At 49.7% G+C, this 26883-nt stretch overlaps 3 protein-coding genes across 3 annotated transcripts; all 3 read right to left on the bottom strand.

Moving 5' to 3' along the window:
- Positions 1–1674: 1674 nt before the first annotated feature.
- Positions 1675–13114, bottom strand: atxn7l1 (ataxin 7-like 1). The gene is made up of 12 exons (XM_068755391.1): positions 13003–13114; positions 12435–12509; positions 11138–11242; positions 6569–6746; positions 6104–6472; positions 4934–5012; positions 4232–4473; positions 3834–4044; positions 3210–3331; positions 2622–3140; positions 2243–2492; positions 1675–1748 (listed from the first exon to the last, which is right to left on the bottom strand). Exons 1-12 carry the CDS (start codon positions 13097–13099, stop codon positions 1737–1739), a joined length of 2259 nt encoding a protein of 752 aa, XP_068611492.1. The 5' UTR covers positions 13100–13114; the 3' UTR covers positions 1675–1736.
- Positions 13115–13872: 758 nt separating this feature from the next.
- Positions 13873–17796, bottom strand: sypl1 (synaptophysin-like 1). The gene is made up of 5 exons (XM_068755192.1): positions 17705–17796; positions 15747–15865; positions 15449–15653; positions 15169–15360; positions 13873–15009 (listed from the first exon to the last, which is right to left on the bottom strand). The coding sequence occupies exons 1-5, from the start codon at positions 17774–17776 to the stop codon at positions 14878–14880; spliced, it is 720 nt and encodes a 239-aa protein (XP_068611293.1). The 5' UTR covers positions 17777–17796; the 3' UTR covers positions 13873–14877.
- An 813-nt stretch (positions 17797–18609) lies between these two features.
- nampt1 (nicotinamide phosphoribosyltransferase 1) lies at positions 18610–26453 on the bottom strand. The gene is given in 12 exon segments (XM_068755101.1): positions 18610–20105; positions 20107–20126; positions 20219–20353; positions 20461–20601; positions 20681–20800; positions 20893–21118; positions 21801–21937; positions 22054–22212; positions 22678–22806; positions 22973–23076; positions 23895–24051; positions 26320–26453. Coding segments are annotated over 12 exon segments (1473 nt in total). The 5' UTR covers positions 26374–26453; the 3' UTR covers positions 18610–20014.
- Positions 26454–26883: the final 430 nt, after the last annotated feature.

The following is a 26883-nucleotide window of genomic DNA, read 5'->3' as shown; positions in this document are numbered from 1 at the left end:
TGTTGTTCTGGGCAAACAAAACAATGATGTTGTTGTTTACAAGTGTCGATCAAAAACATGACCCTAACTCGTGCCGCTATCACCTGAGACCAATGCATTCCTCCTTTAAACAGAGGAACGGTCCAAAAGCATAAATCTGACTCAAACAAGCCACTCGGGTAGGCTCCGCCCTCGTTCGTGTGTCTTCGGTTCGCCTCGGCTCCACTCGCGTGTTCTGTTCTTACTCCAAAAATCAGATTCACTTGGGAAAGGAGTTGTTTGAGAACCGAGTTTCCACTGTACATATGTTGCACGCTCTTTTAAATATTTGCAAAACCTTCAGAGAACGTCCAGCATAATCATTTCCTGTCAGTAGATGCGTTCATTTCTAGTAAACTGCTAAAAACAACATCATAAAATTAAAACAAGACTTTACAGATACATGACAAATATTAGCTGGGCTGAAATAAAATGTTTTAGATTTGACCACAGCTTGTTGCTGAAATGGAAATGACGTTCACAGCTAGCATGAAATTTGGCTGCAGAGATGCGACTTAATTAGGATTGCGACGCTAATGAACGAAATTGGAAGCGTTTTGAGAAACTAAAGGACAATTTCGGCATCATTCCCGAACACGGACCCAGGAGGGAAGGTAGAAATACGATCTTCTCTCTTTAGCTAAGATGAAGTTAAACGTGAGGGGAAATTATTAATAAATAACAAAACAACAAGTTATGTACACATTTTCATGAACACATCATAATACTTTCACTTCTTCTCAAATGCCATAGAAATTGTTTTTTTTTTTGCTACAAAAAAAGTTTGTCAGTTAGAAAAATCATTTAAGAATGATAAATTATCATTAAAAAAATAAAGAGAAAAGAGCGATCCATAATAATTCCTTTTTGGAGTTTGTGTTTCCTGCACCATTGAAAACCCCAAAAATGACGATGAAATCTTCAAACTCAGTTTCTTCCTGTTTTGAAACACGATGCATTGATGCGGCGGCGTCGGTAACACAGACGATCGGATTCTTTTGTTTTTATCCCATCGTGTCCTGATGAAGAATTGCTGCTCCGGAGTCAGTGAAGCACAGAGCTGGGGGGGGGGGCAGTAAGTGCACTTTGAACACTGGTATGCTGGGATGGATGAGGAGGGAATAAAGAAAATAGCGGCGATGCTGACAAGTTTGTTCAAGATAGAGGAAGATGGAGAGAAATAGAGGAAGAGGAGGATGAAGAAGCTGGATTAACACCAGTCTCTGAGGAAGAAGAAAAGATGAATCGGATTAACAATAACAAGTAATGGATGGGGGGGGGAGCTGGAGAGTCCTCGGAGGTTCCGTCAGTAGCAGCTTCAGCCATCTAACTCCCCAGGACAATCACGGACCCCCCCCACCAAATACGGGCCAGAAAATCCACTCGGTGTTTCCAAAAAAATGCCCCCCCCCCCCACACCTAAAAAAATACAGCGGTGGCATCGATCACAACGTCTTGAAACCTTTTGAGGCTAATTCCCTTTTCAGGACCAGTTTTTTAAAAATCCCACCAGGTTGTTCTGAAAAGGCCGCCGCCACAGCGAAGCAGCTTATCGTCGTGACGACCGACCGATAAAAAAAAAAAGAAAAAAGAGGGAGGGGTGGGTGACATCGCGGAGGCAAAGCAGTCCGATTGGTGCAGTCAGCAGAAGAGTGGTGAGGTCAAAGGTCGCAAACGGTGGTGGTCGGTCTGCACATCTGCCACGGAAGCGGTTCCTGCTAGCGATTGGCCTGCGGGGAGAGGAAGACGAGACATTTCTTCAGATGTTGTTCCTCCGTTGTGCTGAGAATAAACACAAACTACAATCAACAAATAATCAATACTTTATGGATCCCTGGAAGAAAGAATAGCGCGGCAGCTACATTTAAGGGACGCGCCGTGCTGCATCGACATCACGCCGGACGCGTCCCTACATCATTCATCCTGCATCGTGCACTAACGCAGGGCGACACTCGGGGTCGCCGTGGAGCTCGACGTGCGTTACAGAGATGGGAGAGAAACGAGAGGGCTCACTCATACGCCAAGTAGACGCACGAAAAAAGAAATGGAGAGGCAGTCACATCTGGAGGCGATGTGAAAGAATCAACGTCTAATTTGTAGGCAGTTCCATTTCTGACCTGATGGTGGCACTAGAGGAGAAGTGATCGGGACTCGTTCTCTTAGGGATGAGACCCCATACTCCTAGCTGTGGATAATAAAGAGACACCCCTTGAATGACACCGACCTGTTTTGGGGACTCGGGCCCTGAAGCCAGGACCCCCCCCCTGCCGTCGCTCCCATTCCCAAAGAGGCTATCCAACCCCCCCGGCCTGCTCAGCTTGCTGGCCTTTCCTCCGTAAGAGCTCGGACTCCTCCTCTTCCTCCCATCCACTCCCCCTCCGCCGTAAACCAGAGGTCGGAAGGGGGGTGGCAGGGGCTGACGGGGGCCGAGGGGAGGCTCCCCGCCAGGCGAGTAGGGCGTGCAGGTTTCGCGGCTGGATGGGAGGAATAAAAGGAGGACTATTTGACCATTTGTGATGAAGACAAAGTTCAAGATGACTTTTTATTGAACAATAAAATCTATCAGGAATAAATTAAATCCCGTTTTTGCCGTTCAACCTCACCTGCTCTGCGAGTTTTGCGACCCTTCGGTCTTGGATGGCCAGTCCTCTCCGCCGCTCCAAAGCCCACCCCCCCGGCGTCCGAGTCCCTTTCCCCTGGCTGGGGCTGTTGCTGCCGCCGCCGCCGCCCCCCCTGTGCCTTGCGCTGGTGGGTCATAACTGCTGCCGTTCCTCTTGTGCTTATCCACGGTCGGAAACACGGAAGAGGAAGAAAAGAAGGCGGCGTAGGAAGAGCTATTCCTCTTCTTCGAACCCGCGTCCGAGTCCTCGGCGTCTCTGGATTGGCGGCTGACTCTGCGAGCGCCGTTCCAGGCTTTGCCCAGGGCGAAGACCGGGGAGACGGCGAAGAGCCCGGCTGAGGAAGCGGACAGTGGAAATGCGCCGGCGTTGAAGAGAGAGTCCGAAGGGGAGGGGAGGAGAGAGGAAGCGACAGAGGAGGGAGGAGGAGTCTGCTGTGAAGCGACGGGGGGGATTCCAGAGGCGGAGAGGGCGAGGAGGCCGGAGGGGGCCGGAGGCACCTTCCTGGAACAGGAAGTGAAATGATTTTTAATCTGCCGTCTCTGCTGCACTTTAACAGTTTGCATTTCTCACCTCCACATCTGTGCGTTGAGATGCTTCTCCACCATGTTCTGCAGCGCCAACCTCATTCCGTCCCATCGCCTGTCAAACACGTAGTAGCCCCGCCCCATGAGCCTGCTGCTGAACACACAGCACTGGGGAGGGAGAGAGAGAGAGAGAGAGAGAGAGAGAGAGACTGGTGAGAACGCGCACCAGACAAATACAGAGAAAAGAAATAAACGAGACAACGAAAGAAGGGTTAGACAGGATATCAGGAAATAAACGACAGGAAAGAGACGCGTGGAAGAGAGAAGATGGATACTACCTAATTATCATTGGCTGGAACGAAAGACAATCCAACAGGAACAAAACTAAAATCAAGCGCTTAATTCAGACGTAAAATGCAGCTTTATATAGATGTATAATCTTATTAGGACAGGAAATGAGCCGCGCATGCTTCCTGTGATTCACGCGTCTTCACAAAGGAGCGCCTCTTCTTCTTACTTATCCAACCAGATCCACCATTTTCCAGCTATTTATATGAAAACAAGCACATTGTTATATTACACCTGAGACCAAATGAGATTTAATCCGCTGCAGACTGAGACGTCGCCTCGAGGTTTACGGACCGGAGGAATGTCCGAGCGGCGTCTTTACCCCTGAAGGCCGCGGATGGCGGCTGGAGCAGGGGAAGGCGTGTCTGTCCACGTCTTGTGGGGTTTCTGCGTCCCCCTCGTCGCTGGACAGTCGCCCGCCGTCTCCTCCCGCCGTCATCCAGGTGGGGAGGAGCGGCTCTGAGTTGAGGGCCGGGGCCGGTGGCGGTGGCGCCGGGGGCAAAGGGCTGGAGGCGGCGGCGGAGCCCGGAACCCTGGAATGGATGTTAGAAATTCAGCAGGGAGGGAAACCCTGATTTGAAATGGAGATTTCAAATCGTTTCTCACTTTAAAATCGTGCAAAAATTCTACGTAAACTTTCCTCATCATGTCTCCTTTGCCTGCCCTAGATTACAGCCCCCCCCGGTGGAGGAAACATGAATAGATTCCCCCCAGTCCTACCTGGGTTTATGTGCGTTCGCCAGCCGTAGCTTGAGCGTGGACAGAGGTCGTCCATTCGGGCAGCGAGGCTCGCCGGGACTCGCGGCCTCTGGGGGCGTGACAGTCAAGCCGCCGCCCTCCTTCCCTCCATCCTCGTCTTTCTCCTTCGCGCCCTCCTTCGGTCGCCCTTTGTGCTCGGCCAGGAGGACGTTGAAATGTTTCCTTCGACCCGGGACGGCTCTGCGGTGCGTCAATGAGTGAGTCTGAAAGAATGAATAATGGGGGTTTCGTACGTTTCCTTCTGCGGGCGAACAAACGGCCGCCACGCGGGGGCGTCGGGTGGTTTCCGGGGAGACTTCATTCACAGCGCGGCTCGCCGGGTTTTAAATCGCAGCTCTCCGGTTTCAATAATCACCACATCATGCCGTCAATGCTGATTTTGATCTCTACCCACTTTAAAACCTTACGATGCTACCCCCGTTAAATGTTTAATTACTTTATAACCAGTCTGAAGGGATCAGCGGGGCTTCCTAGAAGTAATTAAAGCTCGGTAAAATAGAGTTTTACTGCTCAAAGATGCTGCAGCCTCATCCAAAGACTGTAATTACCTCATCAAGGGAAGTGCGGGCCCTGCAATGCTTCAGAGCTGCTGCCCCCCCCCCCCTCACCTCCTACCCAAAGCCTCCTTCCTGCTCGGAGCGTTCGGGTGAGGCTATGCGTTACCTTGCAAGTGAGCGACCGCGTGCAGGGTCGTTTCGTCTCGGGGTCCTGGACGCCGCAGTGCTTGTTGGGATCGAACACCCTCTCTGGAAAACAAACCGCACACACACACGCGCACACACACACACACACACACACGCACACACACGCACACACACACGCGCATAAGGCCGGGACTCCGGGTTGTCATTCACTTCTTTATTTTCCCTGGCTTAGATCGCATTTCACACGAGCGAGAGACGACTAGCGCCATATTAATGCCTCTCTGTTGAGGCTCGGACGTTTGTCTACTCACGCATTAGCGTTGCTTTAAGTCTCACATAGATATCCTGCAAGCCGTGAACAATCACCCGGCAAGACGAGCTGGCAGCTCCAGAAGGAGCCCAGGAAAAATAATCCCGCATGTAAACATGAAAGAAAACAAAGAGCCGTTTCGTGCACGTTCTCGCCGTTCACCTCGAAAGCCTGCGTCCCGGCGCCGCTACCCCGACGTCAACACGGAGCCTAAACAAATCCAGCCCGACCAAATCATCTGAAAGCAATTCCCCCGCCCTTTGACTCAACTCCGAGGAGGATAAAACGCACAATTACTTTCAACACCCGCCGCCATTTTCTCTTTCATGCGTTTGAGATCATTTTGTTGAACGAGACCAGAAGAGTGAAAGAGCCGCGTTTCGTGTCGAAGTTTAATCTCAACAGTGAAACACAAATTCAGTGATTTTTGAAATTCAATTTTGTCTTTAAATATATCGAAATCTACACATTTTGAGTAAATGCTAAAGATTGGCTGTTAAATGGAGCTCTCCGTGTCAACGACAGGTTACTTTAACGGGAGGGGCTGTAATCCCGCGCCGGCCTGTCCTGTAATCCCCGTAATCTTTTTGCGTTTGCAGCATGACGCAGCCACACTGGACACACAAACTTAAAAAGGAAGTTGAGACAGAGAAAGAGACACAACCCCGAAAGCAGAAAAAGAAGAAGAGCGAGAAACGAAGACGAGCAGAAGAAGGGCGACGGGAGTGGGCGAATGACGGAAATGAAGAGAAGCGGGTCGAGAGTGTAGGATGGGGGGGGGGGGGGGGGTTGTGTAGGCTTCAAAGAACCACCAGAAATATTTAACTCTTCCACCCCCAAGACCAAATGTTTACATAAAGAGACACGAGGCCCCCGGACTGACCCGAGAGTCTCTTCTGGGGCCCGGAGGAAGCCTTCGTTCCGTTTTGGTGCTTCTTCTCCGACGACGGAAGCGCGCCAGGTCGGTGAGACGGGGAGGGCTTCCGGTCCTGTGAAGGGGAAGGTGTCGACGTCGACCGTCTGTCCAGCGGCGAGCGCGCCGGACTCGGACGCCCGTCCAGAGAGGAGGGAGACGTGGTGGGGCGTGGCGCGGGCGGCCCGCCGGCGCCGCGGCCATTTGTGAGCTTCTCCCCGGGCCGTTGGGAAGGCGGGAGAGCGAGGGACGGAGAGGCGAGGCGGACGTGCGACGCCAACTCGGGTCGGTTGAGGCACGACATTTTCTCCAGGCTTACGACCGGGAGGGATACGCTGGAGGAGAGGGGGGGGGGGGGGGGGGGGGGGCACAGTTAACTTAATGGAAGCATTTCATAGACATGCAGCGGAGATCAAGTGTCGCCCCCCCACCACGTCTTGTTCCGGGCCCCCTTCGGTGGGTAGACGGCAAGCGGCGCCTTGCTGAAGCGGGAGTGAGGGTAATCCTTCGGGACCCTGAAGGGAGCCACCGCGGGGGCCGCCACAGGCGCTTTGGGCTTCATGGGAACTAAAGGGTTCCGCGAGGGAACCGGGGAGACGTGGCGCTTCTCTGAAACGGGTCAGGAAAAGAAGCAGAAACAAAGATCCTATATGTAACAGATGCATGACACGAGGGAAGGAACACTCCTGCACCGTTCTTGGCTGAGGGTACTTCAGATCCGGGCCTAATCTGCATCTCGCCAGCACCTCAGCCTCGCTCCGAGTGTGATGTGAAATTTACACCAATTATTTTGAAAAGGTGTCAAACAGTCAGTCAAACAGTTTTAACGCTCCAACATCTTTCGCTCAACTTTCCTGATATGATAAACTCCGTTAATACGAGAAGAGGCTGAGACACCGATAGAAAGAGAGGAGCATAAGTCTCACTGCTGGGGGGCTAAAAAAAGAGAAGAGGAGAGGAGCTCAACTTACGATTTTTGCTGTGCATGTCTTGTCTGAAGGGGGAGGGCTGTCTGTCTCACAGGGAAACTACACCCCAGCTACCTGAATGAAAACAGAGGAACAAAGATGGAGCTCATTACGATCATCTGTAGACGGAACGAGCCCGAACCGACCGGGCTCGTTCTGCAAACACGCACCTCTATCCTGCCCCACAAGCACATTCTGCTGTCATACGCACATCTGCCATCAAGGTATGCTGACGTCTGAACTGATGTCCTTCTGGTCGCGTAAATTAAGGCGCACGTCGATATTCCACTGGCCCCGATTCTTTATATTACAGCAGCCGTAAACTTGGCGAAGGGAATTTATTTGCTGATTTATCTGCTCCCTCTCCTCAGTCTCGCTGTTGAAAGGGGGCAACCAGGAAAATGACACCTTCGAAGTGGAAAGGAAAAACATCCACACTCCACTGCATGAAACACACTGGGAAACCAAGAACTGGCTCTGGATCTGGAGTCGGGTCAGAACGCTCGCTTTGTGACGTAAAGTTCAAAGACTCACCGGGACAAGGCGCTTTACCCCGCCGACCAATCCGGAAGCTTGTTCATTAGCTTAGAAGTTGTGTCCAAGAACATTTAGCACTAGTCAATGAGCAGCAGGAAGGTTTGGGTGTGTGTGTGTGTGTGTGTGTGTCGGTGTTAGCCCCGCCCACTTGATAAGTGTAGTAATCGTCTTCTAACAGCAGCTCCTTGGGATAAAAGGCGCCCGCCGACAAACTCGCCGACTCTGTTTGCTCAGGCGGCGCGAGTGCACGTGAAAGTGTGCGACAGGTGACTGACGGAGAGAACGTGTGTGTGTGTGTGTGTGTGTGTGTGCAAAATGTGTCATTGTGTATAAGAGATTAGCCGGTGCATTTCAAGGAATAACAGGTGTGTGTGTGTGTGTGTGTGTGTGTGCGTAAGAAACACCACATTACCTTTTGCAGGGTGTACGTTTGTAGAGGTAGCACGAGCCTGCATAAGAGAACATGTACATCACCGTGTGCAGGACATGTGCGTGTGTGCGTGTGTGTGTGCGTGTGTGTGTGCGTGCGCGTCTGTGTCAGGTGTGTAAACAGGCCGGTGGAAGCCGAGGCAGCTGCCGAGAAGCAGGAACAAAGTTCACACATTAAAACGCCGCTTCTCTTAACACGCTAACGCTCTTAATGAATACGACTGCACGGTTAGATCCGGACGCCTGCGCACGTGTGTAAACCTTGTAATCTTTCCATGCAGGAATAAGATAAATAATGAATCTGAAGAGGTATAATAATAATACGTCTGCTCCTGCAGATATTTATCCAAACCAAACACAGGCTGTAATTGAACTGAACCTGCTATTCAAGCTCTGCTACATGTTTGGTTCTCTTTTCATTTTTCAAGTTTCCCATTTGATAGATATTACATTTACAAGTATATGGAATCAAATATTAAAACCAGGGTATAAAATGCCATAAAATAAACACAAATACGCTCACAGCTGCAGTCCATCATAGAGAAACGGCAAAAGATGCATTCAAACTAAAGGACTGACCTCTGAGGTCGATCAGAGGCGACCTTGAGCTCCCGGTTCACACGCTGCCGACTCCCAATAATGAAAATAAATAACGGTGGAGTGAGCGACGCCCCCAGTAAACGATCCCGAGCACAGCTTCCGTGGTTAAGGGCTAAAAACTTCCCAACGACAGACAACCATTGTGTGAAATGAACGGCTGCAGCAAAGCCACAGAAACACACACACACACACACACACACACACTGTTACACAACAGCGCACAAAAAACACAGAGCAGCCCCAAGCATTTCAGTCAGGGAAGAAATGAAACCAAAAGAAAAGAGCACGTTTCTTTTTAACCGTCTCGGGCATCGACCTCAAAACAACACGGAAGGTAAGAGACAATAAACAGATAAACAGAATCCCAACCAACGACACAGCGTGGCCTCTTAAGATGCGCTGGGCCGCCGGCAGAGGAGACAGACTGACGGACTGGAGGTGGGAGAAGCAGGAGGAAACGCTAAAATATCCGAGTCCTGATTTATCCCACCACAGGGCACAGAAAAGCAGCGCTGACTCGAGCTTCACATTTATGCAGGAGGAGTCAAACGTACTCAGAATATTCTTTCAACGCCCCGATCTGTCCATAATCAGCTCCAGCGTTAACCAGCAAATATTTAAAACAACTTCTTTGTTCTTTTTTTTTACTGTTGCAAACGTATTAAATAGATGATAGCATGAATGCTGCCAGTGTGAGGGATTTATTTCGATATCCCACTGGGGCCACTTGAGCTAAGAATACACAAGCTTTGCTTTACTCTAAGGGCACTTCAATAAACAAATCCCTCAAACGGAGCAAATATCGAGATTTACACAAACCTTTTCAACACAAGTCCCAAAGAAAAACTACATTCGGTTACGTCTTTAGTTTGTGACCACTCTCTGCCTTGCACCAAAGCAAAGCTGGAGCAGCAAACTGGGACCCGGTGAGCCTCTAGGCAGCCGACCCCCTCCTTCTCTGTGTGTGTGTGTGTGAGAGAGAATGTAGAAATGTCTGTGCATGAAAGGCCTAAGCCTCGATTCAATACACAGACGAAGCATGAAATCAGAGCTACATTTAAAAGCAGAGTGTTTGCTCATTTGGACATCACAGTGACGTGATTGGACGGTCTAACAATGACAGGAAATGCATTAATAATAATAATAATAATAAATAAACTTCCTGAAAGGGACATTTCTTAAAGTCGATCCACTCAGAGGTCAGCTTGTTAGCGTACTGTGGCCCAGAGAACGTGGGAGGAGCTCTCAGGACACTCACACTTTTAACTACGTGTGTGTGTGTGTGCGTGTGTGTGTGTGCGTGTGCGTGTGCATTTCAGACCTGTTGTTACCCCACTTTGAGTGCGTGTCAGCATGTAGCGATGCTGCCAACAGGGGGGTGGGCGGGGGATGCTGCAGGGGGGGGGCATTAGCAGGAACAAAACAACAGCACATGCCAGGATTCTGAGTGCGCACGTTTCCTCACAATACCACTGACCTCGTTGAGTGCATGCTAGTCCACTGGCTTCTCTCCTCCAGGGGAGAAAAGCATGCTTGGCGTGTCTGCATCAGTGTGCGTGTGTGTGTGTGTGTGTGTGTGCGCCTGCGTGTGCATGTGGGTGTTCATTAAGCGTGACCACGCGGCACACGTGCCGCCAACAGGAGGAAGCAGCAGCAGCAGCTCAGCAAAGTCACGACCAAAAAACCTCCAGAAGGTAAACAGAGAGGACGGCCAATGAGAGCAGGGATCAACAACAACAACGCCACCGCCGCTTCCTTCTGGAGTCCTTTGAAGTACACAGAAATCTTTGTGGTGTTAAACATGACTCAGTCTCTCCATTCAAGTGAAGGTTTTCAGTTTAAATTCTAATTATTAAATTCCTCTGGCCGAGTTGACAGCAGCTCCGTTTCAAACTCACAAATTCGATGAGTCTTCCAACATTTTCCAGAAAATGTTCTCCAATAAAAGCCTTGTTAAATATATCAAACCGAGGGGTTTTAATTTGAAACACATACAGGAAGTGATTAATTCGCTCACATGATCGCAAACTGGACGGATCAAAGCGAGGATGCGTATCCTGGTTTGGAAGCGTGCGTGGCGGCGATCCTGATCTGCTCCTACTTGTTACTGACGAGAGCGCCGTCCCATTGACGCCAGTTGGAGTCTGCGTGTTTGCGCACACACACACACAGCAACAAACTACTTTACGTCAAAATAAAACACGGGGAGGCAGCATCCAGGAGGGAATTGTCCCGGGGCTCGAGCTAGCTAGACTAAATTCTGGCGAGGTCGGGTTAAACAAAAATAAAACAAGTTTAAGCTTGTATGAAGGACAAACAACCCGAGTCCAACACCTGAATAAAGTCATCAAATATTATTACAAAGTTATTACTACTACTACTTCAAACTGGCTTTGTCCACGTACTTATTTGAAGGAAGAAAGCATGTTCGCAGAGATTAGAGCGGAGGAGCGTCGGGTGACTGACCGTAGTGTGCGAGGACGCCTAGAGGAGTGACCACCTGACCGCAGACATGGCAGACAACAAGACACAAGTCCTCCGGGGCGGGAAACCGAGTGTGGTCGAGCATATCTGAAAGAGAAAGGGACAACTGACGATGAAAATAATGACATTTAAACTGAATTAAAGCATAAAACACACTATATTTAAATCACAGACTCCACCCACTCGCCAAAACGCGATTCATAGAATTACTAAGAAAAACAAATGGGTACTAAAATCCAAAATCATAGCATAGATCAGCGATCTGAGATGTGTGTGTGTGTGTGTATGCGTGTGTGTCGGGGGGTGGGGGGGCATATATGAGTGTTTGATGCTTGGGTGTGTGTCATCGTGACCTCGTTGTGATGAGTCATCAAGAAATGCGTGAGCGGTGGAAAATGGGTCTGCCGGGTTACTCAAGGTCACAGCAATACGAGACACGCATGTTCCCATGACGTCAGCGGCTGACTGCGTGTGACACACACACACACACAAAATAAGATGGAGATGAATTCCCTGTGTGTTCGTGCCGCTCGGGGGCGTCGGCGTGTGCGTGTATATACATCTCACTCTCGGGCCGGCCTTGGTGTCGCGTTACCAACGGATCAGCGGTTCTGGAAACACTGCTCCAGTTTGGCTCGGTGAGAGGAAGAGGAGGTACGCGAGTGTGTGTGCGAGGAAGAAGTGCTCTGGTGTGAGGCCAGGGAGACGGAGGAGAGCGTTTCCTCGGCTGCGTGTTCGAACTTCGGGGATGACTCAAGCATGCTCGTGTGAGGCACGCATGGTGAGGTCCGGTCAGGTCTCTATACATGATATACAAATATATAAACCACATTCTTGCACAAAAGCCCGAATTTGACATTAAATAAGAGACTTTAAGGCATGTAAAGATTCATCTGAGGTCATTTCAGGTTTTCGATATGTCGTTACTTTAGCCCGAAGCATATTGAAGTCATACTTTATAATGACTCAAGTGTTTAAACGACCAGAGATTGGGTTTGTAAATCGTTGGGGAAAAACACGATTATTCATTATTTGCTATTGTCCCAGACGCAGGATGCTAACAGACACAATAATAGGTGTTACGCTTTCGTCGGTATTCTAAATGTTAAAAATAAAAAAAGTGTTTCGTTTCATCGTCACCGACACCCACTAAAGTTGTCGGTAAAAATAGAACGACTCTGGAATCCCCGGTGCTCCGCGGAACGTCCACCAGAAACCACAACAAACCCTCACCCTCTGCGGAACAGCGTCAAGTTTCCCCGAGCGCGGCTTCACTCACCGTGTTTGCGGCGCTTCGCGGCTTCGCCGAGGCAGTAAAGCTCTTTGTCGCTTTTATCCACGGTCGAGTCTGCGTCTGGATAAAAAAAACACCAGAAAACACCCCCACTTTAAAAAAATACGCAACAAACTTTGGGGGGGGGGGGGGGGGGCACGCGTGTAGCAGCGCTTCGGCTCGCGTTGTTAGCGCTAGCATTAGCTAGTTGGCTAGCTTCCACCCCACCCACCCCGCGCGCGAGTGAAGCTGTCAAAGCTAACAAACTTACAGCTGGACAATGTTGAGGATATCGCTTCGGCACGCGCCAGTGGCGCGAGCCCTGCGCGGCGATGGCTAGCTTCGCTCGCTCGCGCGCGCCTGTCTGTCTGTCTGTCTGTCCGCGTGCGACTGTTTAAACAAGCTATTAATATTGCATTCGTAGTAATATTCTTCTGACAGTTACTTTGCTGCGCTCTGACAGACCCCCCGCACGGTGGGGGGGCTTATTCAACTCAATCACAGACAGTTGGACCGCGCACTTCTCGACACTTTGCCCGCATAAACAACATCGCTACCCGGCGAGCGGACTTACTGTCAGCAACACGTAATTTAGCCGCACCGACGAAGGAAGACCAAGGCTCGCAAAGGAAGGTATCCAGACTTGGCGTTTGGCGATCCAGTGTCGCCATTGCTCTTCCGTCTTGTTGCTCCCATCTCTCTCTCTCTCTCTCTCTCTCTCTCGCGCGCGCGCGCGCGCTCTCTCTCTCTCTCTCACTCTCGCGCGCGCGCTCTCTCTCTCATTCGCACGCAGCAGGCTAAAAGAACGAGATATGCTGACGTCAGTCTCGGCGAGCTCCGTCCCGGGTTCGGTATTTATCGGAGGGTTGAGGGGATGAGAGACAGACGGGGTTCAAAAGTTCATTATGGAGGCACGCAGAAGGCCAATAGTAAGAGCGAATGTGGCACTTCTTTGTAAGACATTTCTGTTGTAATGCGCGCTTTGTAAATAAATAAATAAGTGTAAGATTGTTGACCTGGCAGGAAATAACATTGTCGTGTTTTCTGTTTATTGTTTGAACCTTTAAAAAATGTGCAAAAAGCTGGATTCAAATTATTGCTTGATTGAATGATCCACCAATAAACGTCCATGCATGTTTTGTTCCTGAAACTGCCTCAAATTCAAATCCCATGGCTCTACACTGACCTCTAGTGGATACAAAATAAAAACTGAAAAATCAGGTTGCACTTCTTGAAGCAACTTCAAGTCAAACTGACAATATTATTTTCTTTTATAACCATAAATCCCTGCCGTGGTCACATGACGCAGCGTGACGTCATTCATCTCAAATGATTCAATAGAAAACCAGAGGTCACCACTTACTTTCCTGTTAACTTTCTCATGCTACTTCTTTTCCTCCTTCACTTACACACGACACATTTGCTAAAGATTAAACAAAGCCATTTTTGTTTATTGGGGGAAAAAAAAGGCAAATGCACATTGAAATTGTGTATTTTACAGATTGCATATGTCTTTGTTTTGAGACAGTTTGGCAATGGCAGGAATTATTGGCAAGGCTGTTGCTATCTGGATTAAGATTACACAAATGCAGCAGCATAGGCAGTGTAACAAAAACATTTGCTGACGCAGATTGTTTTCATCATTTCAGTTACATTCTTTCCTACATGAAAAATAGACCAAAAAAAATCATTATAAGCCATTAAAATCATAATCTGCATACATTTGAAAAATGAGACAAATTAACAAAGTTTACAAAAACTATTGATTTAAAAAAGATGATGAAAAGTTGTGCTTTGGCAGAATGGTCAAACAAAATAGCGACGAGTGAAATTAAAATGAAGTTAAGAAGAAGCCTTGCACTACATTCATAATTAGAATCAGTTAATGGATTTGAACTGGCACCCGAGGGGAGACTAAATAAATCAAAGTGCTGCAGCCGTGCCAGATTTACCTGTACAACTCTGAATGCAAAATCTTAATGGAATTGCATTCTGAGAATATCCATCCATCCATACATAATGTGAACATTTGTCGTTAATTCCTACATAATTAAATTGTGTCTTGCTGTTGCAGTACCTATCATCACCACTAGATGGCAAATGTGAGCGACTCAATGAGTAAATGAGTAAATCACAGTCTCTTTGGATTCAAAAAAAGTGGTTTTAATCTAATCTAGTTTTTAATTCCATCCAAATAATACTTCAAGGTAAAAATGAGAGTCAAACCTGGCAACAATAAACTGCACATATCAAGCGTTGCCGACTTCAAAGTACCGGTACCTTCCATTCATCATCAATGTACAATATAACATAATAAACGTAACGAATGACGTCTCAAAGGCCTTAATGCTACGATTGAAGCTCAAGTTTAAAACGTTTTTTACTGTTTTGGGTGATCGTGTGCTCGTTTCTGCTGGCTTTGTGCTGTTTTGACATTCACATTCCAGCCTCAGATGGCTGCAGGGACCTGCTGCCTTCCGGGTCCGGGTTGAGAGGAGAACTTCTTGGAATGCCAACGTGTTTCCTTGTACACGAACCAAGCGTTGCCCGCCCACACGAACATGTTGAGGAAGCCGAACACCTGATGGAATGGCGGACGAGAGGAAAGAAAAGCAAAGTTAGGAATAGCAGAAGACGACAAAGGAAGTTTGTCTTGGGAAGGAACTGGAAGGCTGCGGTCGTCTGGTTTCATCCCAACAATCTGAATCGGAGAACCCGGAACTCTTGCGTTCCTTCTCACCACGGAGAAGTTGAGGTTCCGCAGGTTGGCGAACTCCGTGACCTCGCAGGTGACGTTGCCCTCCTTGCAGAGCGCCAGCGTGGCGCCGACGCCTTCGGTGCCCGTGGCGTCCTTCACGTTCTGAAGGCCTTTGGCCCAGGCGGACGAACACACCAGCCACAGGAAGACCAGGATCGCCGTGATCAGAAAGTCCTGGGAACAACGGGCGCAATCGGAGACGTCAGCAGACGTCTTCCTATTGGGGGGGGAAAAAGGGCGACCGGCGCCGATCAATACTGACAAAAATGGGTCCGAAGTCGGAGTCCTTGTAGACGTGCATGTAGCCCAGATACACCAGGAGGGCCGCCATGCTGTACAGGAAGCAGACGATGGCGGTGCCGACAAAGAACTCGGCTGACGAGGATGCGTCTCCCACCAAGTACGTCGTGGCGAGAGAGCGGTTACAGATGCTGGCGTTTCCCTCGACGAGCGGAACCTGGCTTAACCTGCCCCCCCCCCCCCCCAAAAAAAAGGTTCGAGGTTTACGTTAATCCCTCCCTTCAAACCGGCGCCTGGTCGACAGAGTCGAGAGTCCTCACCTGAACGGGTAGTGGAAGCTGGCATCGAGCGTTTCGTTCCTGCCGTCGCCGCAGAACACCGAGAGGACGTTGGTGCCGGAGAATCCGCCGCAGCTTCCGAACGCAAATATGGCCGTGAGCTGTTTGGAAAGAGAAAGAGAGTCGGGTCGGGAGCGATGCGAGAGAACCTCGTTGTGGGGAAACGATCTAAAAGTCGAGACTCTTGAGATGCCCGAGGTTTACGTCAGCGGAAGCGCCGGAAGGACAACCGGAAGAATGCCGGAAGACGGAAACAGAAGAGGCTTTGAACTTCACTCTTCCTGTCTCTACCGGTTCTCTGCTCATCTGAATCCACATTTAAAATCGGTAAAAAAAAAACACGCAGCAAAGCGTGTTTCACACGGCTGCGGTGACTCTGTCGCTTCTCGCCGCTGAAATTCCTCCGCGCTGCGGCAGAGAGCGTCCGACCGAGCGAGGAAGCCATGTGACGCCAATAACCGGAAAGCAACGCCACAAACATTCCGTCAGTCGGGGCGGCTGCAGCCAGAAGCACGGCCGGGCCGTCCAGAGCGCCCCCCCCATCTTTCCCAGGCGTTTCCGTTGCGCCTCCCGCAGACAGGAAGTGGCGATAAGACGCCGCCAAACGCATCAAACGCACACCTAGACGTTTGCAGACGCTTTTACGGCAGGCCAGATGTTCCTCCAGATGTCACTGGCTGCTACTTCCTGTTTGTCTTGCTCCCGCCAGACCGGGTACACACACACACACACACACACATTGGCTTTGGAGCTATGTTGTGTGGGTTGTAAGGGTGGACGCCTGCAAACATGGCAACCGCTAAAAAGACAATGGGCAAACAGAAAAAAAAAATGCTCCTGTAATCCAGTAGATGCCCTCGTACACATGAAAGATCCTCCAATCAGCCAGTTCCGGGGTCAGTCCGACCACAAGCATCAAAGCGGCCATTTTTTTGCCACCGAGGTTCAGACCTGGCAACCCAAAGATGCAGAATATTCGACACGTGTTATTTTAACAGTCATTTATTAAACGGGCGGTCTCGCTGAGAAATGCACAAACCAGCTTCCTGTCGGACCCACGGGGGGGGGGGCTGGAAGTTCCGGAGTCGCGCATGGTGCTTCGGTTCCGAGAATAAAAGCTATGAAAGCACGAGCGGGTTGCAACGTTTCAGATCAATAGCAAAGATCGGGTCAATAATCAAGCGAGACGTCAATCCAGGATCACAACAAGAACAAATATGCTCGTCTAGAGTGTTGCATAAGGCCAACACAATGCCGCGCGCGCACACACGCACACACACACACACACACGCAGCTTTGTCCTGAGTCAGATGATTTGGGTGTTATACCGCCGCTGACCCAGTGACGTGGGGCAGAACCGATGACTGGACTTTCCTTAAGTAACTGTTGCATGGTCTGCTGCGACCCACAAACAGCGTGTGTGTGTGCGTGTGTGCGTGCGTGTGAAGCGTCTGCACGGAGGTAAATTATTGGTGAGGTGTATTAATGTCTAACGGGGTCGTCTGAAGGGTAGAATGGAATATCGGAGGGGTTCTTTGTCAAACGCACAACTTAGACGTGAGAATGAAGTCGCGACACACATTTATAAAAAAAACAACAAATAATGTCCTCGTGAATTTGTATAAAGTTATTCAATTGAGCAATAAAACCCGAAATGCATACATTTGTGTTCATTCTTCATTGTAAAAACTTTAAAAGTGCGAATTACAGGAAGAGCAAAAAGTTGATGTGCGTGTGTGTGTGTGTGTGTGTGTGTGGGGGGGGGGGGGGCAAAGGTTTGTGCGCGTTTTAAAAAAAACTCGAAATGTAAGGATTTATCTCAAGAGTTCGAAGAGAAGGAGGAGAAGGAGGAGAAGGAGAAGGACCGGACCTCCCAGTCCTCTGGGGTAAGTATGCCACATATACACGCACACGCACGCACGCACGCACGCGGAACTTACCCACTCCACCAGTTTCACGAAGCCCAGAGGCTCCTTCAGCGGGGACAAGTTCAGCCGAAATCCGGTCATCATGGCTGCGCTCCTGATCCAAAATCTTGACCCAGTCGTTGCTGAAGGGAGGATGTTGGTCCAACAGGGAGGAGAAAAAAGAAGGGGGGGGGGGGGGGGGTTGGACAGTGACGTGGACTCACTTCCCCCGCTGTAAAAAATGCTCAAAAACCATTTCAACGGTGCCCACTTTGGGCTGAAGCGACAGACTGAAATGTATTCCAGGGAGGAGACGCCATTGTTCCGATTAGTCGTAATTTCATCCCGTTTGCGTCTTTTTTTCTTTTTCATCAAATCTCCGGTGAAAAATGGTTTCTTTAAAGTGGATTTTTTTTTTTTTTTTGCAGTGTAGCTTGAAACACGAGTTCCTGGCGCTCCGGTTTGGTGATGCGTAAATTACGCAGACGACGCAGTGGACACGAGCTCATTTGGACCCTTGGCGCCCCCCCTGGTGGACAAACACCGGTGGCACAGCTGTTCGGAAAAACTTGAAATACTGATTTACAATTTTCCAGGGGGGGGTGCACACGAACCGTTTGTGTCAAATTAGTGTTTTGCTTAATCCGTTTGGGATTTTTTTCTAAATTTTAATGTTTTAAATAAATCTGATGGAACTGTAAGAGGAATCTGATTACAATAAATCCGAGTCATGCAAACAACTTCCGTTCAATTAATTTTGCAAGATCAAAAATGCGAATAAACTACTAACATAATTTTAATGAAGCCGTTTTTTAAAGGATACTCCTTGAGCTTAATAATAAAGCTACTTCCAGGACACTTTTTAGGTAAATTATAATTATAAATATAATAATTTTGACATTTTGTCTGGAGTCAACAAAAAGAAAGGAGAGAAACCATTTCAAACTGACAGGTTTGCATCTTTAATTGGTGTATCGGTGACAACAGTTATGCTAAAATTAAAATATCAGTTGCCTTTGGAAGTGAATTTGGAACAACCAACATTTACATGAGTAACACAAGAACACACGGAAGCTAAAGGCTAGTTGCAAAAAAAATAAAATGAAATCAGTCACACCGCGGATTCAGTCGGACAGTTTTTGGATGTTGGTCTTTTGGTAGAAAAAAGTTCAGACAACAACAACACAACCAGACCCTCGCTGCGTTCAGTCTGGTTGTGTATTTACAAGTGAGAAGGCAGCAGGGCCGCATCCTTTGTCGATATTTGTCGCACTGTTTGGCAATATTGATTGTTTTTCGTACAAAGAAATATTCCTCCGAGGTCAGAATCGACTGTTATCAAAGCTTTACTAAAATAATAAAACCAGTGAGAGGTGCAAAATAAAGGAAATCGTTTGCTTGTTTTTGTTTTTTTAGCAGGTTGGGGCCCAGAGGCGGGAGCTGGGAGGAAGTGACATCACAGGGAACATTTCATAGTTTTCTCTTTTATTACGTATCAGATTGAGGAGACGCGCCGGTAGCATCCGACGTGACGGATTAAGTGTGCGGGACGTTCAGGTAATACTGGATATACGACGGCCTTGAATGATTTGGAGGCAACGACTGATTAAAAGCAAAAAAACAACAACAAAAACCGAAAAGTGAATCCCAAATTAGCGCCTCGGGGCGTTCCGGAATCCTCTCGGAACGCAACGGGAAAAGGGGATCAGTCGACGCTGTTGGTGCACCGGTACAAATCGTGTTCTTCCTTCACATGAAAGACAAAGCTAAGGAGATTCAGACGTCTATTTTATTCTAAGCAGTTCTCTACAACATACAAGGGGGCGTGGCTTCGCAGGACTCTCTCAGTTGGACTCGCCGTGGCGTTCGCTCCCGAGTGCCGCCGGCAGGATCTCCAAAAAAAAAAAAACCACACACAGGATTAAATTAAAAATCGTAAAATACGATCGTGTGATTCGCTGTCAGCCGACGTATGGCTTCACCGGCAGCCAATCACGTTCTACCGTCGTGATGCGCGTGGCCTATCGGTGCGATGCTGGATTTAGGGCGGCTACGCACGGGCGTGAAGGCTGGCTTTGTCGTCGTCCCTCTCGCTTCCTGCGCCTTTCCTCCTCTTTCTACCCCCCCCCCTCTCTCTCTCTCACATTTCCGGGGTGCGACATGAGGTCACTGAGATGTGTGTGTGTGTGTGTGGGGGGGGGGGGGGTCCAGCGCTCCGGAACGGAGGGTGACTTTCTTTTTAAGAACGTTTCAGGGAGTGAGACGCTACCAGAATTTTCTGAAATAAGAGTCGGAGGCCGGAAAGTGAAGGGTGAAAGGGGGGGGGGGGTCGGATGGCCGCGTTCACTTCAGCAGCTCTTTAAGCTCGCTCTCTTTGAGCTTGGCGTTTTCTCGGACGTCGTCGAACGTGTACGTCTTGACGATCTTGCCGTTCGAAGACGGTGTGCAGCAGGTCCTGGAGAGGGAAGCGAGACGCGGGAATCACTCGTTGGGCTCGTAAACGCGTGAAAGGCGCGTCTCGGTGCCGCGGTGGGTCCTTGAACTCACCGCGCCGTGCTCCTCCAGCTCGCCCTTGCCCTCCTCCAGCGTGACGAAGTCGCCGTCCTGCGTCTGATGCAGAGACAGGCGACCTTTCTTCGACCTCTTGTTGGGGTCGGCCACCGGGTCTTTGAACACGTTAATCTTTTTTTTTTTTTTAACGGAGACACAACGCCGCAGTTTGAGCGTGAAGGAAATTTCTCACTGGCGGTTTGCGATCAGAAACAGGAATCGCCTTGGTGTGAACTCACCCCGAGTCCATTGGTGACCACGTAGCTGCATTTGAAGGAGCAGTTGAGCAGATCCCGGTTCAGTTTCTGCAGCAGAGCGCCTCCGGAGCCGAACGCAATGTTCTCAATGGACCACTTGTGAGCCTTCATGCCCTCCACGATCTGTGGGGAAACGCACACGGTTAGAGCCACTCTGGAGCCGCTAGCTGCTAGCCCCGCCTCCTCCCAATCGAGTCCGTACCTCCTGCAGCGTGTTGATATCGATTCCATCTCCTTGTATGATTCGGAGGTAAGGCGGGAGAACCTTAAAACCTTTCGGGTTCTCCGTCGGCGTGAAGTTCTTACCCAGGATCTCCAAAACCTGGAGGGAATAAAAGGAGCAGACGGAGGGAGTGAAGGGTTCCGTGCCGTTTTACCACGTCAACACACACACACACACACACACACACACACCTTCAAAACCGTGTCGAGAGGGTTTCCCGAGTCCGGCCTGATGACCAGCGGGGCGTCGGCGCTGCGCGTCTCCACCAGCCGCCGGAGATCTTCTCCCCAGATCTTCTCGCAGGCGTTGAAGATGTCGTAGCTGTCGCTGACGATGGACACGGGGACGTTGGGGAACTGCTTGATGATGTGCTCGAAGGCGTCCTTTTCGTGGTCCTTCCCCCACGCCGTGATGGTGCTGCGGAGAAATGAGTTTAAAGACGTCAGTACCACAGGTCGGCCAGAGGAGGGCGGTACACTCCAGGTTTTAGCCTTCTTTGAACCCGGACATGAACCAGAGAACTTTTAGCCTCCTTAGATTGCTGATCGATCTAAAGGACAAAAACAACCTGCTGTTTTCAACTACCGGTACCAGTATGTTGTGTAGCTTGTTGATTGGTTCTGAGTAAGATGGGGGGAGGAGCCTGTAGAGTGAGGCCAACCAATGAGGAAAACAGTGCCTGACCTGGAAAGGCAGTTCATGCAAACTTAAAAAAAAAGAAGGTAACGCGGGTGTTGCGTAACAGTTGCTATGACAACAACTTTCGCCATCCCGTAATACACTGGCAAGGGGGGGGGGGGTGTGTCTCTACTTTCCAGGAACACCCGGATCGTGCCGATAATTAGCATCATGAACGCAGGAGGCGTTTAAAAGCGTCCGCTCCCCTCACGGGTGCGTTCACAGGCCCGACATTTTGGCCGATGTACGGCTGGTGCATTAAATAAAGTGGGCGGAGACCTGCTGGCCGACATCGCCGGGTCAAACCGGACGAGTCGGGAATTACTTTACCGCTACGGAATGTAGGTCACGCAAAAAAAAAAAGTCCCGTCTGGAAGCGGGGTAAATATTTAATGAAGTAAAACTGACGAAAGGCGCCGACCTGTGCTCTGCAGCCGGCACCGAGAAGCCCGGCACGGGGTCCTTGGTGCCGTAGAACTTCTTCACGACGCCGATGCCGGCCACCGTGTCCGTGCCCTTAAAGTTGACGAGGTGGGCGGAGGCGCCGATGCCTGCGGTCTGCAAACAGGAGGAAGGCGGTGAGAATAGTCAATCCTCCTAAAAGGGACGCCACTCCCCCACCCCCCACTCCTCCCACCCCCCCACTCCGGTGAGGTGTTGCTGGATCGCGGTACCTCCTGCGAGGAGACGCCTCTGTAGCCGAAGTCGTGCAGTTTATATTCCAGTCCCGTCAAGCTCCCGGAGGTCTCCAGGAGGTACTTGGCGAGGATCTTCTTCTGCTCTCTGGAGTTGGTTGCCACGGTGATGGGGTACCAAACCTGAACCAGGATGGTCTGAAGGAGGGAGGGAAGTCGTTGGGATTTACTTATTAAACTATTGTTTTCAAAATAAAGTTAGGATGCTCCCCCCCCCTTCCCTCCTCAGTGGGTAGACAAATAATGCTGCTTTCCCAGAATGCATCAGTCCCATCCATGGGGATGGAGCTAAACCCTCAGGAAAAACAGGCTCGGGGAGATCAGAGGGAAACTTATTCACACAAGATGAACCCTGGGAAAAACACATTCCTGGATGCTTTGTGTCGACGGCGAGTTGATTTGGGAGCAGCGAAGCAAATCGGACGCGACGCCAACGTAACGGGGGGGGGAGGGGGGGAGTCAAACAGACAGGAGGCCGCCCCGGGACACGCAACCGAGATGAATCATCGACGGCTTTTCTGAAACGCTTAACTCTGCGGCTTTGTCTTTAAACCAAGAACCACTTTCTGCTCTGGACCCAGAAGACAAACGAAACAAACGCACCTCGATCCAGTTGGTCAGCCAGTAGCATCCGGGGTCTGTGCTCTCCACCGTGAACAAAACGTTGCCCCTTGGGATGACACTCCCCTCCGGCACCGCCTTGATTTCTATGGGCAGGTGTCCATTGTACTTCTGTCAACACAAACACGCACGATTATCTTCGTTCACCTGCTTTTTTTTTTTTTTAATGGCGGGATCTGAAAGCAGAGATGAAGCGTTTCGTGTCTTCCTGGTTGTTTCATTGTCCAACGAAGACAACGAGCTGCACGACGCGCACGTTATCGCGTCGATGCCTCACCTCCAAAATATAGGTCCAGCCTTTCTCGTTGAAAACATCGTCCTGGAAGTGTTCTCTGTAGACCTCCTTCGCCTCCTGAATCTTCTCTGGGGTCACTACCTTTCCTGTAGAGGAGGAGGAGGAAGGTTACAGGAGGAGGAACCCCCACCGTTTTACAGCGGGCAGCGGAATGCTGCGTTACTTTCCAGCCGTAATTCAATGAGAAGCATCCCAGGCTTGCTGACAAAGCGTCTTTTGTGTGAACACAGACTCGCTATTCATCGGTGGCAGGTCAAGCTGCCGAGCGTATTAAGAGTCGTACGCAACGGCGAGGCGCTGCTCTGATGAATCGCGAGGCAACGCTTTCGGTTTGGTAAGTTGGAGGACCGTGGACGCGTCTCTAAGTCGATGAGCTCTGAGGGGCGCTTTTTGCAGACAGCTGGCCCCGCCCGCCTGCAGCCGGCGACAGAGCAGCTGTGCTTTTGTCTTCTCCCTCTCTGTTCTCCTTTGAAATCCTCTTAAGGAACAGGCGGGGAAATGAACCTTTTCATTCAGCACCTCCTCTCTGCGTCTGGATTGCACTAAGTAACTTTAACATCGATGAATCTTTGAGTTACGCGCCTTTGAAAATGAAATGTAACTTCCTTTTTGTTTTATATCATTGAGGGGCAGCTGCCCTGCTGAAGTGTCCTTGGGCAACGCATTGAATCCAGAGTGGCTCCAGGCCTGCTGCAGCTGCCTCTGCCCTGCTTTGACCTTGTCCCGGAGAGGCGGTGGAGAAAGATGAAGTGCTGCCACGAGGGCGCCAATAATGCATCACGAGAGGCGGCTTGGGCGTGTGCCTCGATTGCAAAAACGGAACATGAATACTGTGGCGTGCAGCTCCTGCGGCACGAGGGCGTCCACAAGGGGGAACATCGGAAACCTTCGAGCCCGGACTCACCTTTAAGGTACTTGTGAAGGATGTACTGCAGGCCGTAGAAGACGGTTTGGTCGTAGTCGACTCTTCTGCTCTTGGTGGGATCCAACTTCTTCTCACGGCACTCAAAGTAGGAGTACACCTTACTCGTGTTGGGGGGGTACTGTTTGTAATGCGTCACCTGCAGAGAGAGAGCGAGAGAGAGAGAGAGAGACATCTTAATAAAGCATGAATACCATCATTAAATCAAACGACGATCGGGAATGAAGGGAAGCGGAAGGACATTGTTCAGAGAAAGTCACGTTTAAGGATTGTAATCTCAGCACGCATCAGAGCGCAACAAAAGACCCACCAGTCAACTCACCGTGTCGAATCAAGTCCCGCTGCCTGGCTCAGAGGCACGCTGTTATATCAGAACACACCGCAGTCGTAAGCACAAAACAATTCCTCTGCCGACGGCCAGAGCTGATATCAAGAAGGCGGTTGAGTAAACGGTTCTAGAGCACAAGTCCAGACACGTTTCACAAGCATCGCCGAGCACTATCCCCACGCACGCACGCACACACACACACACACACAGTAAAGGTGGCGTGGGGAACCGCCTCGCAAGCAAGGGCACTGAAACGCTCGATGAGGCTTATCTACTTCCACAGTCCGTCCGCCCATAAACGAACGGTAAAATAGCAGCAGCTGTTCTAGAGAAATATTCAGGCAGACAATGGAGGAAACGAAAGCTTTGATGAACAAGGTCGGCGCGTCGTAAATACGGAAAGGCTACGTTGGAAGCGCGGACGTGGTCGGCCGTGGCAACGGCGAAAAGGCAGGCGTGATGCGTGAGGAAAAGGACGCGTCTCCTTTCCCCAGACAGCGAAGAACACAGGAGAACGTCTCGGTCCCCGCCGCCGGGCTTTCAATGACCGAAAATAGAGTCAAGACACACAACATGACACGAGGGCCTTACTGTGTGTGTGTGGGCGAACACTACAGTGCACACAAGCACCTTTCAAATAAGACAACCAGATAAAAACGGGATTTTTTGCAGTACAATTCCATTTCCACAAAAAAAAAAAAGATCAGACAGATCGTCCAGTCAGCCGGACACCCGGCAACGACATGCGGCGTTGGCTACGGTGCATTCAAGGACCCGTTTTTATAACGACTCTGTGGAAACCAAAGCAGTTGTAAAAGGAGAGTCAATATTTGATTTCTCTTGGGTCGAGAACCATCTTTACCCGGCAAGAAAAGACCATTTGCTTTCTCTTTCACTTCTCTTTTTATCTTGTTTGCCACATATCTAAAGTCTGAAATCCACTGGGAGCCGGTAATTTCCAAGAAATGACAGTGGGGTGGGGGGTGGGGGTGTTACGAAACACCATTTCCTGGAAATGAAACCAAAACTATTTCTGTTGCTGGGAAATGAAAGCGAAAATAATAAAACACACAACAGACTCCTATTACACTCAATAACGCCAGACACTTCCAGAATTAATATATGTGTGCCAAGTAGATTAAGCAGAACATCTTAATCCTGTGAGATTTTACCGGAAAGCTTTCTTACTGTGTGTGTGTGTGGATCGAACACCTGCTGTGACAGTTCAAATCAAATACATGAAATAATTACCTCTGCCGAGGCACCGGCGTTTGTTAGTTTGTCTGGTTAAAAGGTTACAGACGGTTTCTGAAATTTGTGCTTTCATTGCCACAAACTCAATTAACATTTGTGTAAAAAAAAAAGAAGAAAAAAAATCAAAATTATGTATATATTTATTGTAATTATTCCATCTTCAATTCACATTCTATTAGTTCCAGACGCCATTGACCCATTTATGCCGTCTCAATAACTACGTCATAATTTTCTGCGCTTCCCGTCACGTGACCGACCGTACATGGCAACCTGCCTGGCAACCACCACATTCCTCTCAGTGCTTTTGGCCTCTTGCGCTGCTTTAATGGAGCAAACTACGTACATCTGCCATTTCACGTATGGCCTGAAAGTTCAAAGGTCTCGCGCGCGCGTCAAATGCACCGAAATGCGACTTTGAAATGACCTAGCGCGCGCGATATAACCTGAATGTCACCTTTTTCCTTCTGAACTTTCACTTTCGATGTGGCAACGCCTCCGCGCGCGGGCAGAAGAGGCCTTCAAAGACTCCTGTCGGGACTCCGCGCGTCCACGCAGCGCTACCTAGCTAGTTGCTAACGTTAGCGTTTTTATATGAATACCCGCTGTTTTCACCACTGCGAGCTAGCTAGCTAGCTAGCTACGCCAGGTAGCAGGATAGCCAACAACGCACGTTCACGCGCATGGTACCCGGTCACTGCTACATCTGCGCCCCCTTTCTCATCCCCCCTTCCCACCTGGCCGCCTTGACTTTATCCATTTTCATCCCTCAGCCAAGCCCCCTCCTCCACCTAGTCCCCCCGAATGAAGCCTCCATTTGTACGGTACCTTGTACGAATCGGTGGCCAGCATTACGTTGAAGTCGCTGTCTCTGCGCTCCATCTTTGCCCTCTCGGTTGTGACTCAGTCGCGGCTGTCGGCGCCGTGTTACCCGCCGTGCTACCGGGGACTGTGTGTGTGGCTGCTGGGCAGGGGGGGGACGGGGACTAGCGCTGGTGATCAGGCGGGGGGAGGGGCGTACGGACTGTCGTCACAGAAAGACATCGGCATCGCTCGTCAGTAATCGTTTCGATTCGGCCGGCCAATCCGGTTTAACCAAAGATTAAATACAAAAATATATAAATACAAAAGGCTATCTTGCTAAATGCAAAGTAAGAGTTATTGCGCACCTCAGTATGACATTCCTTGACATGGATGAAGCACGGTTAAGTCTGTAATTAGTGTGAAAACATTAAAATAAATAGTTAGAGCAAAGTGTGTTTATAATTATACAAATAAAACCACTTTGTGTAGTTCTTCAACGTAGCAGCAGGGGGTAGTGTTGTTCACCGAAAGACTAGAAATTAATGTGCAGAAGACAAGTCCACAGGACTTCCCGTCTTCCACTATTTC

Source organism: Brachionichthys hirsutus, chromosome 22, assembly GCF_040956055.1.
Source record: "Brachionichthys hirsutus isolate HB-005 chromosome 22, CSIRO-AGI_Bhir_v1, whole genome shotgun sequence".
NCBI classification, from domain to species: Eukaryota; Metazoa; Chordata; class Actinopteri; order Lophiiformes; family Brachionichthyidae; genus Brachionichthys; species Brachionichthys hirsutus.
This window is presented reverse-complemented; position numbering and strand designations above follow the sequence as displayed.

Coding starts and splice junctions, on each gene's coding strand:
- atxn7l1 (XM_068755391.1), bottom strand. CDS start 13,099: ATGGCGACACTGGATCGCCAAACGCCAAGTCTGGATACCTTCCTTTGC. Junction 5,013..6,103: donor CAGAAGAGACTCTCGGGTCA/GTCCGGGGGCCT, acceptor TTTTCCAGAGAG/GGTGTTCGATCCCAACAAGC. Junction 4,474..4,933: donor CGCGGTCGCTCACTTGCAAG/GTAACGCATAGC, acceptor TCATTCTTTCAG/ACTCACTCATTGACGCACCG.
- sypl1 (XM_068755192.1), bottom strand. CDS start 17,776: ATGATGACCGGATTTCGGCTGAACTTGTCCCCGCTGAAGGAGCCTCTG. Junction 15,654..15,746: donor AGCTTCCACTACCCGTTCAG/GTGAGGACTCTC, acceptor GGGGGGGGGCAG/GTTAAGCCAGGTTCCGCTCG. Junction 15,010..15,168: donor GGAACCTCAACTTCTCCGTG/GTGAGAAGGAAC, acceptor CCATTCCATCAG/GTGTTCGGCTTCCTCAACAT.